Raw genomic sequence first — 17,474 nt, 5'->3', positions numbered from 1 at the left:
GGTGAGAATTCTTGAATGCAGGAAGTTTTTTTATTTCCCGTAAAACTTCCCAAGTTGCACTGATGTGGAAATGTGGAGCTGCTGCATGAAATTCCTTAAGTTTCGAAAGCCCTTATTTACAGTAGGTCGTCCTCACTTAAGACTTGTGTAAATTACTAGGAATAATTGGCCCACGAAGTGGTGGCAAGCTTGGTTTTCTATGTTTTGTCACATACCAAAATTATATCAAATTCAATATATTTTGTCCCTCCTTTAGAAGTGTTTCCACTTTTGTCACCCTTACGTCTGCTGCAGTTATTAGCTAACAAAAGTTGGTTTATTTCGGCTGTAATGTTGTTCTTTATTTTTTTATTAAGAAGCATCATTCAGTCACCAAAGAGATTACCATCTGGACGGAGCAGCAGGGATCGATTCACTGCAGAATCGTACACCGTTTTAGGTCAGTACTTGAAATATTACTCTTGATATTTTGTAGGACTAGATGGCTCTATTACTTAAGTGAAAACCAGCCTTGTCTATTCTTTTAAGCATGAGGACTGTTTCAAAAACCCAGTGAGAAAACCTAGTAAATATAATGAGAAATGTACTGTGGAAATAGAAATCAAACTTTGGATTTTCTCCATGTGAATTAGATTCCTTTAAATAAATTGGCCCTAAAAGAAAAATACACAATTGAAAGAAATCTGCTTCCAGTTTGCATTTGGAAAAATTGCATTGATCTATGGAACATTTGAGAAGAAGAGTTTTGGCCGTACGTGTCTGATCAATGCAATCCACAAATCTTTCTCTGCGTGCCATTGCACTTGAAAGGAAAATGTGTATTAACATTTGATGCAATATTTTATTTAAAGCTATTCCACTGGAATGAGTTCCACGTAGCTCCATATTTAAACTACGGAGTCACTTACGACTTGCGGACTGGGTTCTGCAGTATACCATTGTTTTTCCTGCTGGTTATTTATTTGTACCAAATACTCTCAGGATATTACAATTCCTGGACAGTTGCAAGAAAAAGTTTGTGAATCCTTGGCAATTGCCTCATTTTCTGCATTAATTACTATAAAATGAGGCCCGATTTTTCATCTAAGTCACAATAATAGACAAATGCAGTCTGCCTCAACTAATAACACACAAGCAATCGTACTTCCTCTTGTAAATACTGAGTGCAGTCTAGGTTCAAAGTATTTGAACCTCTGGGGTAATGCCTTCGACAAAAACTATTTGGAGTCAAGTGTTCCAACCAATGAGAGGAGACTGGAGATGTGGTTTGTAGAGGTACCCTGCCCTACAAAGAAGACACACAAAGTCAGTTTACTGACAGAGCATGCCCTTCTCTTTTTTTTTTGAAAACTTTTTTAATTGCGTTTTTAAGTGATTACAGAGTAAAGTATGGAAAAAAGTGTATATAACCCGAGCATGCCCTTCTCAAGAAAGATCTGTCTATGTGCACTTTGCCTCAATCAGAACAACTTACCTTAGAAGAAGACCTTAGAAGAAGAATTGCAGAGATGCATGAAGCTGGAAAAGGCTACAAAAGCACTGCTAAAGACCTGAGTGTTCGGCAGTCCACAGTATGAGAAATCGAGTGCAATGAAGGAAACTCCGTACTGTTGCTACTCTTTCTAGGACTGGGCATTCTGCAAAGGTCATACCAAGACCACAACATGCAATGCTGAAGGAGGTGAAAAGGAACCGAAGGATAACAAAAAGACATGCAGAAATCTCTAGAACTTGCTAAAGTCTCTGTTCATGTGTCCGCTATAAGAAAAACACTGAAGAAGAATGGTGTTCATGGAAGGACACCATGGAGGAAACCACTGTTCTCCCAAAACAAACACTGCTGCGTGTCTCAACTTTGCAAAAGACCACCTGGATGTTCTACAGTGTTTGTGGGACAACGATCTGTGGGCAGATAAGACAAAAGTTGAACTTTTTGGCAGAAATGCACGCCACTATGTTTGGAGGAAAAAGGGCACGGCACACCAACACCAAAACCTCATCCCAGCTGTGAAGCACGGTGGAAGGAGCATCACAGTTTGGGGCTGTTTTGCTGCCTCAGGGCCTGGACAGCTTGCAGGTGTTGCAGGAGCATTGAATTTCTAGTTTGGCTTTCTGTGCTCCAACAACTCCTACTGCAGGATCATGTATTTTGAATCTGTAGTACAGATCTGTAAATAACTAAATTCTAATTAAGATCCAAGATCTGTAGCTTATTAACCTATTAGTACAACTTGTGCCGTCTCAGACAACAGTGTTTCCAGCTTGTGGAAACTTTGCATTACAAACTGTTCTTGGAACCCTTGCATGGCCCCCCCCCCCCCCCCCCGGGTGTATACTTAACAATTCTCCCACAAACAGAAAGATAACCAGGGGGAATTTCTATAGTATAGATTTTTTTTTTGTGGTACGGCACCAGTCTGTAGTTGCTCATAATACAATGAAAATGCCTGAAAAAAAACCCTTAAAAATAACCCCTCTCTTCTACTTTCTAATCTCTTTACCTATAACCCTCACTGAGATTAAAAGGCTTTCAGAATGGAATCAGTTTCTTTCCACCATCCTCAACCATGCCCAATAGTGGATTTGTGTTTTACATCTTCAGGGCAAGTGGCCCACGTTATTGTGCTTGGAACTACCACAATTCGGGCATCTTGTGATGGTCTATGTTGAAATGCTGTTTTAAATTAAAATTATTCACTTTTATTTCAATAGCAAGTGGCTATAATGTGGAGAGAAGTGGAACATGAAGTTAAATATGATGTTCAGCATTTGATATTGTAATGGGAACTTTACAGAAGTAAACCTTTTTCTGATGTGATTTGTAATGGCAAACTGTTCTGCTTGCTTAGAGAATGTATGCCATTAAACTTCAGATGATATGAGATGTGGCAGCTGATTTTTTTAAAATGGGTCAATAAGGATCGTTTAGTCATTATTCTCCTCCTTGTTTCTCACAGGAGATACTCTGATCGATGGTGGACAGCATTACTGGGAGGTTGTCTTTGAAAGGGACAGCAAGGCTTTTTTTGTAGGTGTAGCCTACAGGACTTTGGGCAAATTTGATCAATTGGGAAAGACGAATGCTTCCTGGTGCCTTCACCTCAATAACTGGTTGCAAGTCAGCTTCACTGCCAAGCACAACAACAAGGCCAAAGTCCTGGATATCTCAGTACCGGACAGAATTGGAGTTTATTGTAACTACAGTGAAGGTATTGGGAGTCCTCAATCTCCTGTACATTACTGCATAGTTATGTTAAAGCAAAGCAAACATTTCTATCTTGCCCATTACTTTGACAAATAAGGAATTTGTGTATTCAGCCTTGATTAAATAAAGTAAGTTCCAATGTTATATTTACTCTGAATAAACTACTCAATCTGAGTTAAATATTGCTAGCAAGTTGTTAAGTATCTCCTAAAGAAGAACTTTGACCATTGTTAACAGAGCTAGAAATTGCCACTCTTCCTTGTTGGGATAGGAAAGCCTCCTTTGCAAACTGAAATGATAGTATATATTATAAATCTTATACCTTCTATGGTTTTTCAGAATAGTTGCACGAATCAGCAAATGTTAATGTTAAGGTATTTGCTTTTTGCAAAGTGTTATAAACTAAAATTCAAAAGGTTCATGTTTAACTGCTGAATAACTTCTTATTAATATCCACCAATCATTTTGAAGTTTTTGAAGGAACTGCATTCATTAAGAAACTTACTTTGTCACCCCTAACTCTTACTCTTCCTTTCTAGCTCTTTCCCTTGTCTAACTTCATAAATGCCTCTATGCCATTCTATCATCCACTGGTGGTGAAGTATTAATCATATTTCGTAACTGTCATTTTGTGGTTTAACGTGGACACTGATTTATGTCCCATGAGTTGATTAGGAGAGGATGGTTCAGGAATGGCATGGGGCTAGATGGTTTCTATAAACTTAAAAGGGCAAACAAGGTATAACATCATTACAACACCAAAGGATGTTCTTCCATCCATCAAGTGCATTTGTATTTTAGCAAGGCACAAGAGACTGCAATGCTGGAATGTGGAGCAACAAACAATGTGCTGCATGAACTCAGTGGTTTGAGCAGCATGCGGGGGTGGGGGGGGTGTGAATGGGGAAGGAGTTTTTGACCTAGTAATTCAAAACTCAATGAGGGCCAAGTGTGGAGAAAAGAGATGGCCAGTATGAAGAGGAGTGTGTGAATAGGAACACAGGGATTGGTGGACTGAGGTGGAAAGGGAGGAGGAGGATGATAGGTTGTCAGGTGGGGGAGTGAAATTGGGAGACAGACAGGAAAAGGCTGATGGTGCTGGGTGGGAGAAGTGTGAAGGTAGAGACGGGTACATATAGGTTGTCAGTGTTGGAATCTGATAAGCAAGGAAGGTGATAATGGGAACCATTGGGAAAAAGTAAAGAACAGATGGAATCAGATCTGGATTTGGGGGTGGGGAAGCAGGGTGCAAGCCACAGGTGAGGATATGCTGATGAAAATGAGGGTGAGTTGAGAAAGGGATAAAAATAAGGGGTTTGGGTAGGGAACACCAAAGATGAGAGAGATCTGAAATTGGTAAATTCAATTTTCGTACCTTTTGGATTGTAAGCTACCCAGGCAAAATATGAGATGTTCCTCTTGTGAATTCTAACTCCCCAAGATCATGACCATAAGAGCAGAATTAAGTAATCTTATAGATCAGTTGTCAGTCGACTCTTGGTACTTGGCACTACCAAGTTCATTTCCCTTGTGCATATCCAATATCCCTTCGAAAATAATTATTCATTACTGCTTCCAATGTCCTTGTAGGCAGCAAGATTCTGATCATTATTTGATGAACTTTTTATAACATTAAGTTCTTTGTACATCCCTAATCCTTAATATTACTTCATAGAAAGGCAGTGCAACATTCCCTTAGTATCTACTATAATCCTAGAAAGAGATCTTGACTTGTGTCACTAACAAAGCTAAACTGATCTAGATCTATGTCAATGATCTGTGTTCAGAGATTTATCTTTCCATTGGGTGTCACAGCTCTGTGTTTTGAGTTAATTACATCTTAGTCAACAATGAGCATTCAAACTTAATGCTTAAGTAACTGCAAGGGTGGCCAAGTGTACTGTATGTTATTAAAGTGAGTTAATGAATAAAATGCACTCCAGATTTGCTAAGACTAGTCTTTCTCTAGATTAGAGGCCAGGAATCGCTCTAGTATATTCTGTAACACATCCCATTTCCTCAGCTTTCTACTCCTGAATCTCAAATATTTCCTTTTTTGTACAAAGCTTAGTTCTTCCAAGACTTCTTTAGTCTTTGCTACAGAAGTCCTTAAATATGAGACTCACTGCAATTTATGTCATTTAATCCTTAATTGTGTGTTGTTGTTGTTGTAGCAGTTTACTTTGGTGAAACACCGGGTGGGATTAAAGGTGATGGCATTTCCCTCTTGTCCAACTTCAAATGATCTGGCTCTTCTTGCTGATTCTCTTTCTCCATAGCTAGACCTACAGCTGGAACTAACAGTGCTGTAGTTTCTATTTGAGTATATGGTATTGCTGCTTATTGAATTTTTGCAGAATGGAAGTGTACAATCACACCAAAGTAAAAGTACACCATTGTTGTCAAGTTTTAAAAATGAGCCAGGCTTGAAATCTGGCAGATATTCAATTACTCCTGCCATATGTTCATACTTGGGGCTTTGTGGACTGCCACACTTACTTGTAGTGTAAAACCCTCTATTCCCCACTTATCTGGATATGAAATGGCCTGTTTTGCTTTCTAGGCAATGAAACATGATCTAGTCCCCTCTTGATGAGAAATCTAAATGCTAAATATTGGAACAGTTTCCAATTGCCAATATTGTCCAAATCAGAGGTAACATGGTCTGATCCAGTATACAGTCAGTGAAATATGCCCTTTCCCTTTCTACATCTGTTCTGCACATATTTCCCTCTTCCAGAGCTTATTTCTTTATACGAGGGGTGATTGTTAAGTTTGTGGCCTAAGGTAGAAGGAGTCAATTTTAGAAAACCTAGCTCATTTATTTTTCAACATAGTCCCCTCCTACATTTACACTCTTAGTCCAGCGGTCGTGGAGCATACGGATCTTGGACCTCCAGAAAGTGTCCACAGATGGGTGATTGATGTTTGTGGCCTAAGGTAGAAGGAAATGAGTTATACAGCTCTCATTACATGCACATGCAGTTCAACTCTTTGTGCAGAAAGCTTGCAGTTATTAACTCATCAGGGGTGATTGGTAAGTTTGTGGCCTAAGGTAGAAAGAGATGTTATTAACTTCAAATGTATGTGCATGTAAAGAGAGCTATATCTCATCTCCTTCTTCCTTAGGCCACGAACTTATCAATTACCCGTGCTGTGGACACTTTCTGGAGGTCACAGATCCGTATGCTCCACGACCGCTGGACTAAGTGTATAAATGTAGGAGGGGACTATGCTGAAAAATAAATGTGCTACGTTTTCTAAAATTGACTCCTTCTGCCTTAAGGCCACAAACTTATCAATCACTCCTCATCTAATGTCCCTGGGAGGAGTAAAGACCGGCATAGATCTGCCATAATCATGTTAAATGGCAGGACAGGATTAGGGAGCCTGATGACCCTTTCCTGCTCCTATTGGGTTCTTGGTTGGAAGATGCTTTACTTGCCCATTCAACAGATGGGTAACTTGCATAAACCCTTGTTGCATTTTGTTTAATTTTAATTGGAGGGAATAAAATCACACTGCAGTCTTATGTTGGCAAGTACACCAACTTCAATGAGTATTTTAGAAGTATGTTAATTGCTGCATTCTTTGCCTCTTCTCAAAGTTGACTGATCCCAAGGGTGAAGGTGGTAAAAATATGAGATTGAATTTGGTATCCTTTTCCTGGTATTGAGAAAGTACAAGAAAGAAGATGTGTCAATAGAGGAGAGAAAAGATAAAGCCTCAAACAATGAAGAGAAAATTGCGGATCTGGTGTCAGGTTTTTGGAGGAGTAACATCAGTAATTTGAAATGAGGTACAAGGTTGTTGGTTTAAATGCTCCTTCGGCAATCTGTAACCCTTTTCATTCTCATTGTTTCAGGTCATCTGTCATTCTACAATGCCAAAACTAAGCAGTTGATTCATTCTTTCAGGACAAAGTTCACACAGCCTGTCCTCCCTGCCTTCATGGTATGTGTGCTTTCCTGTCTTTCAATGTTTTTCTGTAGTAAATGTTTCTTTAATTCCTCCTGACTATTTGCTCAAGCAAGCACACTAATTTGTGTATTTTGTACCTAACCTATTGCTGTATGGGAGTTGATGTTGTTGATCTGAAGACATGACCCAAATTAGAATCAAGAGACAAACTTTCCTGTAACTGAGGTCACTGCCACAGCTTTACAAAGAGCCCTGCAACAGCACTGCAGAAAATCGATCCACTTCAACTTGGTGACTATTACAGCAATGTTTTGAAAGAAAAGGAGTGCACCAGTTTGGATGCATTAAATGTGAATCTGTACAAATGAAGTACTTCCAAGTTTTGGCCTGAAATTCTCTGAACTGTCTTCTATTGCTGATCTACTCAGATTACCCTGACAAATTATTTCAAGCACTGGTGCTGGTATTGGAGCTGCTGCTTCTCAGTAGCAGAGACCCAGATTCACTCGTGACCTCTGGTGCTGTCTGTGTGGTGTTTGAATATTCTCCCATGGCAGTGGGGGGTTTCCTCCTGCATCCCAAAGCTGTGAGAGTCAAAAGGTTATTGGCCACTACAGATTGCCCCCGGTGATTGTCAGAATCTCAGAGGAGCTGATAGAATTGTGGAGAATGGGATTAGTGTAAATAGGTTTTTGATGGTTAGTGCAGGCCCGGTGGGCTAGAAGGCCAGCTTTCATGCTGTATCTCCCTCATTCTTTGTGTTTCTCTATTTTTGTATGTCTTTTCTGCTTGGTAGCTTGATGTTACCTATCTTCTGCCTATCCCATCCTATTGAGTCATGCCATCTGCAAAAATTCACTGATTACACAGTGAATAGTTGGGTGTATAAAGGGAGGATGAATACAGGGTCCTGGTGGAGGACTTTGTCAAATAGTGCAAGCTGAATCATCTGCAGCTCAACATCAGTAAGACAGGAGATGGTGATGGACTTTAGGAAGACTAAGCCTGTGTTGCTCCCTGTTACTATTGATGGTGAGGATGTGGATGTGGTGAGGACCTACAAGTACCTGGGGGTGCACCTGGATGACAGACTGGAATGGAGCACCAACACAGAGGCTGTGTACAAGAAGGGCCAGAGTTACCTCTACTTCCTGAGGGGACTGAGGTTCTTTGGAGTGTGCAGGCCTCCCCTTCACATGTTCTACCAGTCTGTTATCTCCAGTACAATCTTCTCTGCGGTGATGTGCTGGGGCAATGGCATCAACACAGGTGAAGCCAACAGGCTCAATAAATTGATTAGAAAGACTGGCTCTGTTAGGAGTCAAACTGAGCACATTGGAGGCTGTGGTAGAACAAAAGACCCTGTGGAAAATGCTGGCAATTCTGGATGATGTTTCTCACCCTCTGCTTGCTACCTTGGCAAAACAGAGGAGACTTTTAAAAATAGACTAAGACAACTGCACTGCTCCAAAGAGTGCTATATAAGGTCATTACTCTTAGCCATTAGGCTCTGTAATGAGTCAACCTATAGCCAAGGAAATGATGGTCCCCTCCTTTCAGACTGTTTGAGGTAACTTTGTTACTTCTCTTCTAACGTTTGTGTATCTATACACTTGTAATGCTACTGTGACACTGTCATTTCCTTTGGGATCAATAAAGTATCTACTTATTTCTTACACTGTCTTGCACATGCAGAAACTTTAATGTGCATGCTCAGCATCCTATTGCATTTTTGTACTAACTGTGCCCATGTATTTTTCTCCTCTCCTCAGGTCTGGTGTGGTAGCTTTATTGTGCAAACTGGACTTCAGGTACCAAGTGCTGTCAAATCGCTGCAGAAACGCAACAGTGGTACCAGTAGCTCCAACGCTAGCTTAACCTAGAAATCTTCATTTAACTCCACCATACCTGTGCGAATCAAAGGCTGAATGTATGGTGAAACTTGCCTTGGTGGAAAATAAAGACTGGATTTGGATTCTGTAAACCTATGTAGGAAGTTGGCCTTCTTATATTTGGAGTTATTAAGTTTGGCACTCTTTGTAGGAATGGAAAATTGTGATTGGTCTTCCATTTCTAATGAGGATTATTACTGGGAAATTGATGCAAGATCTAAATTTTGAAATGTTTTTTAAAACATGACAAACTGGAGGTGCTTGTAACAATAATCATTGTGCAGAGTGCTAGAGTTACATATAAATCTTCCTCTCAAAGGTAGCAATATGTTAATATCTTCTGACCATAGGAAGCATCTTGTATGAACAAATTGTCAATTGGCCTAAATTTCTCTATACTCGGAAAAAGGGGAAGAGATCTTCACAGCTGGCACCCAAAATAAAATTATTTCAGCAAGTTCTGTAATGGTGCCTTTTGTTCATTTTAAAGTCAAGGTACTGAGAATGGCCACCTGGAAAAAGGGTTAAATTATTTTGTCAATGAGAAGTAATGAGTGTCACAGAAAAGCACCTTAAAGGAGTAAATTAAAGGCATTTTCCGCTTCTCCCAGCTGAATGTTACCTTACCTACATTAAGTTATATGTAACACATGAGTAGCTGCCTAGGATAAGTAACAAATCTTTTCTGTTTTGATCACTAAGGAAATTTTAGATCATTTTATCTCCTTGTTGCTTTATAGCTGGGAAAGCAAGATAGTTTACCCTTGAATGTCCTTCTGGCTATTGCTAATACACAGAACCAAACAGTGGATTGTATTGATTGTATAAAATGGAAGCTTCACAGTCAGTAGTTTAGTTAAAATACCTTACAAACTTGGCCATTATTGGTCATTATTCTCAGTCAAGATGAGCAGTAATGAGGCCTACTGAGGATTACTCTGCTCCTTCCTGTCCTCTTCTGTGCAAGATAATGACTGCTTCATCCTTGGAAACTTTAAGCTCAGTTGCTGCTGGCTGCTTTTCACAACTGAAGCAAAATGTATTGCATTCTGTAAAATAGTTGGTTCGAGGTTAAAACGTAATATATGAATGGAGTAAGGGATACTTCCCGGGTTGTGGATCGTACACTACACATCACAGACCAGGAAACTTTATCTGATGAAATGCGTCCTACCCCCATGACAGCTGTTAAACATGCATAATAGTATCAAGGTCTTTTGGTCTTTTCATTTATGAACAAAAGATGGTCTCTGAATATGGAGCTCTATTCTGGCAATGTAAAAATCTAATTGGGTTTTAACTTTTATTTCTAATTATATAATGTCACTTGTTGAATGCTGTAGTGATTTGAACTCTTGGCATATGCTTCTGGGTACCAGGTCTCTGCAGATGGCCGAGTTGAGCCCCAGTTAGAGAAATGCACTTATTGGCTGTCTCAATACCTTTCATGAGCCCTCTGCATTTTACTACCTCTTTTGTTGGAACGGATGTTAGTGATGCACCTGTACTGTGTGATTATGAATAGAAATCAGATTATGTTGGGCCTGAACCCTTTGTCAGATCTATGCTCATATTGCTGTGCGTTTTCCCATTGATTCTTTAGTTGGGTTAACACGTGCACAGGGGTGAACTTGCTTTGAATGTGAAACAGATGACGATAGGCAATTCATGGCCCCTCTAGCTAATGGTAGTAAATGTATAAACAGAGGGCAATTGAGAGATGAAAAACCTCGTTTTGAGGATTTTAATGACTCTGCAAGTGATTTACAGGATTAAATTTAAGTGGCTAAATCTTCTAGAGGGAAGTGGAAACCAGGCATAGAGATTTGAGTCTGGTCATCAGTATTATTTTTACTTGTAAAAACTCCATTTTGGATTTTGCTTCGCGTAATACATGGCTTTGAATGATTAATAGAGTGTATATAAAAAGTTGGCATTTCACATGTTAAATGTTTCCTATTAAAAATAATTGCAGCAGGGTTTTTTTTTTGTGGCTTATGTTTCTTTGAGATGTAGCACATAATAAATAATTATTCACAATGGTAACCAGCCTTGACTCCTGGTATAAGGTTCTTGGTGCGCTTGCTGATTTGACCTGAGTGTTGGGGACAAGAGTCTGCTTTGATCCCTCAGCAATTAAATACATAATGTGCATTGCATGAATAAAAGCTTGTTGGCTTTTTTTTTAAACTTACGGAGGATTATTCTTGCCTGAATCAGCACATTTTTTTACACAAATAAGTTTCTGTACATGGCAACACACAAGAAGCTGGAGGAACTCAGCAGGCCAGATAGCATTTATGGAAAAGAGTAAACGTTGAGGGTCAGGACACTTCATCAGGACTGGAAAGAAAGAGAAGTCAGAGTAAAAAGGTGTCGGGGGGAGGGGGAAAAAGAAGTAGAAGGTGATGGGTGTAACTGAGGGATGGGTAAAGTAAAGAGCTGGAAACTTGATAGGTGAAAGAGATAAATGGCTGGAGAAGGGAGAATCTGATAGGAGACCATGGAAGAAAGGGGAGGAGCAGCAGAACCAGAGGGAGATGATGGGTAGGTAAGGAGATAAGGTGAGAGAGAAACAGGAATGATGAAGAGGAGGGAAATTACCAGAAGTTTCTGTACATTATTTTTCTGGAATGTATATGTTGATTAATTGCCTTCCATGGTACAACTGTAGACTGCAGTACATCTTCATACTTGTATAACACGGATACCCTTAGTACATTCTCCCACTTATTTTCTTGCATTCTCTCACTTGCATTAACTTTCCTGATTCACTGGCCACTACACTGGGAACAATTACAATAGCCAATTAAGCTATCAGTACCTCATTGAAATGGAAGAGGATACCAAAGCATCTGGAGGAAACATATGTGATCATAGAGGGAAGGAGTATACTCTGCATAGACAGAGGCTAAGGTCAGGATTGGAGCTGTGGGACAGCAACATTATGTACTGCATCACCTCGATACACAACTTAACTCTAGGGTTTACCTCAAGGAGGAAACTGATCAATGTTGAGTGTAAATATTTACGATTCTCCCTCACGGTCTCTCATCCAAATTGCTAAAATCTATTTGAAGTTCCTTCTTTTGGACATTCTGAAAGCCTCTTTCCTGTTGGTATCATTGCAAAGAGCTAATATTGGTATAAAATACATTTTTGTTGCTGCTGTGTTGTGGCCTAATACAGTTTATAGTTTATTCTATTGGATCCATGAGTTTCTATCTAAAAATCGGTAGACCTGAAGAAAGTTTATTCATTGACTCTTTGACTTGTTTCAGTTAAGTGAGAAATTGACAATACTTTGCAACTTCATTTTTGTTGCTTTGTCAGTCTGGTATGTTTACAAAATGCCCTCAGTTCAGTCTATATTTTTGAACAGGCTTCTTGATTGCAGTTGTGAATCCTAAATCATAGTTACATCAGGAGGCTCTCAGATGAGTTTCTGAAAAACTGACACTTGGGTAGATCGTTAACTTGTGTAGCTGCAGCTGGGAGCAATGGTTGTAATGCACTGGTGCCGCTCTAATACGGGAAAAGAAGTGTAATCCAATCTGATGTCTCAATGCCTGAATGATTAGTTGACTTTAAAATGTAGAAGAAAAGGTGTTGCCTACTTTAATTGAGTAGTTATGGGCACAAACACTTGTCGTTATCTAGCCTGACCTGAGTCACCTCAGCTGATAAGAACTGATCAGATGTTGATAAATCAGGATTGGGCAGCAAGGCACACATCTACACTTCAGTTTGTCAATGGGACTTGAGAGAAGCAACATTCTAGTGCTTTCAAATTAGTTTTCCTATTTGAAGGTCCTACTCCCCCACCACAACCTCCCAAGAGCCATGGCTCTACTTCCATTCGTATAGGTGAGTTATTTATTAGCTTCTGAATCAACATCCCTATGCCTCCCAATCCTATTGTTACCCTAAGAGACTATTCAGAGTAGGTTGGGAGAACTGGCCAAAAAAAAACACCAGGCTTGTCATTCCTTCTGTTTGGGCAAATTCATATCTTGCTTTCTGAGGCTTTTTTTTTTGCAAATAGTCATAGTTGTACTGGATGAAACGCAGGCCTTTAGGCCTAAATTGTCCACACTGACCAAGTAGCCTTCCTGATCTAGACCTATTTGCCTGCATTTGGCCCAAACCCCTCTCTTTTTTCTCCCCCTGTCCAAATGTCTTTTAAATATCATAACTATACCTGCCTCCACTGCTTTGGTATAGAAACATAGAAAATATACAGCATAATACAGGCCCTTTGGCCCACGAAGCTGTGCCTAACATGTCCCTACCTTTGAACTACCTAGGCTTTACCCACAGTCCTCTATTTTTCTAAGCTCCATGTACCCATGCAGGAGTCTCTTAAAAGACTCTATCATATCCGCCTCCACCACCGCCGCCAGCAGCCCATTCCACATAGTCACCACTCTCTGTGTAAAAAAAAACTTACCCCTGATATCCCCTCTGTACCTACTTCCAAGCACCTTAAAACTGTGCCCTCTCATGCTAGCCATTTCAGCTCTGGGGAAAAGCCTCTGACTATCCACACGATCAATGCCTCTCATTATCTTGCACTCCTCTATCAAGTCACCTCTCATCCTCTGTCGCTCCAAGGAGAAAAGGCTGAGTTCACTCAACCTATTCTCATAAGGCATGCTCCCCAATCCAGGCAACATCCTTGTAAATCTCCCCTGCACCCTTTCTATGTTTCCACATCCTTTCTATAGCGATGCAACCAGAAATGAGCACAGTACTCCAATTGGGGTCTGACCAGGGTCCTATATAGCTGCAACATTACCTCTTGGCTCTTAAACTCAATCCCACGATTGATGAAGGCCAATGCACCGTATGCCGCCTTAACAACAGTCAACCTGCGTAGCAGCTTTGAGTGTCCTATGGACTCAGACCCCAAGATCCCTCTGATCCTCCACACTGCCAAGAGTCTTACTATTAATACCATATTCTGCCATCATATTTGACCTACCAAAATGAACCACCTCACACTTATCTAGGTTGAACTCCATCTGCCACTTCTCAGCGCAGTTTTGCATCCTAGCAATGTCTCGTTGTAACCTCTGACAGCCCTCCACACTATCCACAACACACCCAACCTTTGTCCTCAGCAAATTTACTAACCCATCCCTCCACTTCCTCATCCAGGTCATTTATAAAAATCACAAAGAGTAGGGGTCCCAGAACAGATCCCTGAGGCACACCACTGGTCACCGACCTCCATGCAGAATATGACCTGTCTACAACCACTCTTTGCCTTCTGTGGGCAAGCCAGTTCTAGATCCACAAAGCAATGTCCCCTTGGATCCCATACCTCTGTACTTTCTCAATAAGCCTTGCATGGGGTACCTTGTCAAATGCCTTGCTGAAATCCATATGCACTACTTCGATGGCTCTACCTTCATCAATGTGCGTAGTCACATCCACAAAAAACTCAATCAGGCTCATAAGGCTTGACCTGCCTTTCACAAAGCCATGCTGACTATTCCTAATCATATTATGCCTCTTCAAATGTTCATAAATCCTGCCTCTCAGGATCTTCTCCATAGTACGTTGTTCAATATACTCACTACCCTTCCACAAAGAAAATTGTTGCCTGTCAGGTGCCTTTTTAAATCATTCTCTCGCATTAAACCTATGACCACTAGTTTTGGTCTCCCCTACCATGGGGGAAAGAATATGGTTACTACCTTTATCTCTGCCTCTGCCCCTCATGATTTTATAAACCTCTAAGATCAGACTAGCATCCTATGGTTTGGGGGAGGGGGGATTTCTCAGCCTATACAGCCTCTCCTTAAAACTCAACCCCCCCCCCGTCTTGGCAACATCATAAATCCTTTTTGCACCCTTTCCAGTTTAATGACATCCTCATCAATTTAATTACATTCTAACATTTTTTTCAGTCACTTTGGAATACTCCAGCTAAGATTTGTCTTGTGTCCATATACTTGTGTTTTTCCTTGTCTTAAATGTCTGTTTGAAGGAAAGTTGCAATAAAAAGATGATAAGTTTTTAATGCCTGTCAACCACACCTGAATATACTGTCATTTTAATTCAGAAGGTTGTTTTGTGAACAAAATCTCCAGTCATTTTTTTTACTGAAGTGCAAATCAAATCCTGAAATCTATCTTTAGTTTACTTGCAGAAGGTATTAGGAGAGAGGGGAAGAAAAGATTTGCTTTAAAATTAAAGGAGATCATGAACTCTATTGTTTTATGTAAATGTTAGTCATTTTCCAATTACTGGATGAGTAAATACAAATGGAGGATGCAAGGCAAGATAAGTAGGGCTTTCAGAGAGTTGGAAGCAGCTGGAGTACCCTGACTCTTTGCCAAGTCCTTGTAATTACCATTCATATTGTCTGTTTATGTCATTCTCTTGGAGGGAGTCAGGCTGCCTCTTCTATTATGTAATTTAGGCATTAAAGGGTAGTACTATATTTTTAACAACAGTATAATTTAATAGTCAATCTGCAAACACATTTCTTTGCCAAGCATTGAACCACATGCTGTTGCACTTTAAGGAAATACAATTTTCCCACCAGCAGGACTAATATCCCAGCAGTACAATACATTTTTCAAAGCACAATCATTGTTAGAGCTGATTCTTCCCCCACAGCCCGATAGTAAGCCATTTTGGAGAATTCTGCTATGCCTATAAAATTTTTAGCCATAATTTTTCTTTTTTTCATTCTGTTCTTGTCGATGTTAAGTGCTCAGAGATGTTAGTGTATCTAAACAAAACTCCAGAAACTCCATGACTTTTATTGGAATTGTGTTGCTGATAGCTCTCAGTAAGTCACCCAAATCACAACTCTTTGCAAAATAATGTATAGCAAGTATCAAAAGCATTGTGGTATAGTCTTAAAATTATCAGAGGCAGTTTTCACCACTTGCTTTCCTTTAGTTTTTGAGACATTGGTCCTCCCCTACTACTATTCTGTCTTGCACACCAGATTGCAAATATGTGGTGGTTCTAATATACCGAAGTGAAAGAATGATAATCTGGGCCCTTCCACAGTTTGAATGTGTTTTCATTGATAGCAGGACACGTTGCAGGGAGGAATGGTTCCAACCTGTGTTATCCTCTTTACAAATAGTCTGTGCCAGATTCATTATGGACATACTTCTGTGCTGAATCATCCCACCAGAGTAAACGATCCAGCATTTGGATTAAATCTGCTACACAGCAATGGATTTGCCAACAAGCATGTGGCACATGATTTGCTGTCCACTGTGGTCAGGTTCCAGAGGTGAAACATGAGATCTGTTATTTAATTCCTCAAACCATCATTTGCCCCATTTTTTTTTTTTTGCTTCTCTAGCAAGCATGATTTGTTTTTTTTTAAAATGGCAAGTAGATCCGGGAGGCTAATCCACCACAGAGCTGAGGTATTCCTGGATTGGAAGTGCTACCCTCACTCGAGGGGGATACGAAAGGGCTCTTCAAGCACCTCAAGGCAGGGGTCTGGCAGATAGCTCTCAGCCTAAGGAAAAAATGGTAACTAGAAAGAATACTGAAGACTCAACAATGCACTGAGAGTCAGAGGTTCTTTGGCATCTATTGTGGTCCAAACACAAGGGCTTCTCATGTGCCAAAGAACCCCTGATTAGAACCAAAGGAAGGAATACTTCAAAACAACCTCCACTCTGACTCTATCCATGGCCCTTGAGTTCATCCCACTGCAGTCCAACCAGTCAGACTTGCCACCACTCCTGACTGACAAGTTGGAAAGGCCACATCAGAACTCAAAAATTACAATGCCTTAGAAGGAGACCATACCAGTCTGAAATCTTAGCTGATTTTCGATCACATCACAAATGGCATTGCCCACATCTGGGAAGAGGAGATCACAGGAAATCATGATTATCTTCAAGAAAGAGACAGTCTTAATTGTGGTAACTGCAGATAGTTCTCAGTTTTGTCTGCTAAGGATAAAGTGATTGGGAGAATCTTACTCACTTGCTTCATCTCAGAGGCTAAGGAACTGCTCTCCAAAATATCATGTGGATTCCACCCAGCTGGAGGCATAGTGGACGTGATCATAGTGGACAACTCCATGAAAAATGCAGGGAGAAATTGTAACCATAAATGGCCTTCAGCCTCTCTAACATTCAACTAGCTTTAGAAGTTCACCTCTGGTGAATTTGGTCAATGCAAAAACACCATGATACTGATAAACAATAGAACTAATCTTAATGAAAATTTAAACACCTGCATCTTGACAAGTACTATACATCTAATCCCACTTCATGGTTGGCTTTCTTTGACCTATTGCTAGAGATTGATGTTGGTCAAATGTACTGAGCTACAGTGGAAAAACTTTTTTTTGTGTCATCCATACAGATAATTTCATCAAATCAGAGTATTTGAGGCAGTACAGGGGAAATGCAAGAACAGAATGCAGACAAAGTGTTACAGTTGCTGAGAAAGTTCAGTGCTGG

General features: G+C 40.2%; 1 protein-coding gene across 3 annotated transcripts in view; it reads left to right on the top strand.

Moving 5' to 3' along the window:
- The window catches only part of fsd1 (fibronectin type III and SPRY domain containing 1), a 50,301-nt gene extending 39,147 nt beyond the window's left edge, over positions 1–11,154 (top strand). The window contains exons 10-13 of one of the 3 annotated variants that reach the window (XM_059991607.1): positions 357–439; positions 2,958–3,209; positions 7,071–7,159; positions 8,899–11,152. In XM_059991607.1, the coding sequence (XP_059847590.1) occupies positions 357–439; positions 2,958–3,209; positions 7,071–7,159; positions 8,899–9,009 (535 nt within the window). In that variant the 3' untranslated portion in view covers positions 9,010–11,152. Of the gene's footprint in view, positions 1–356; positions 440–2,957; positions 3,210–7,070; positions 7,160–8,898 lie in introns of all 3 variants that reach the window. The other 2 variants (XM_059991608.1, XM_059991609.1) reach the window with 2 other exon arrangements.
- The last annotated feature ends 6,320 nt before the right edge of the window (positions 11,155–17,474 follow it).

This window comes from Hypanus sabinus, chromosome 16 (genome assembly GCF_030144855.1).
Source record: "Hypanus sabinus isolate sHypSab1 chromosome 16, sHypSab1.hap1, whole genome shotgun sequence".
NCBI lineage: Eukaryota > Metazoa > Chordata > Chondrichthyes > Myliobatiformes > Dasyatidae > Hypanus > Hypanus sabinus.
The sequence above is the reverse complement of the archived record's forward strand: the minus strand, read 5'-3'. Positions and strand labels throughout refer to the sequence as shown.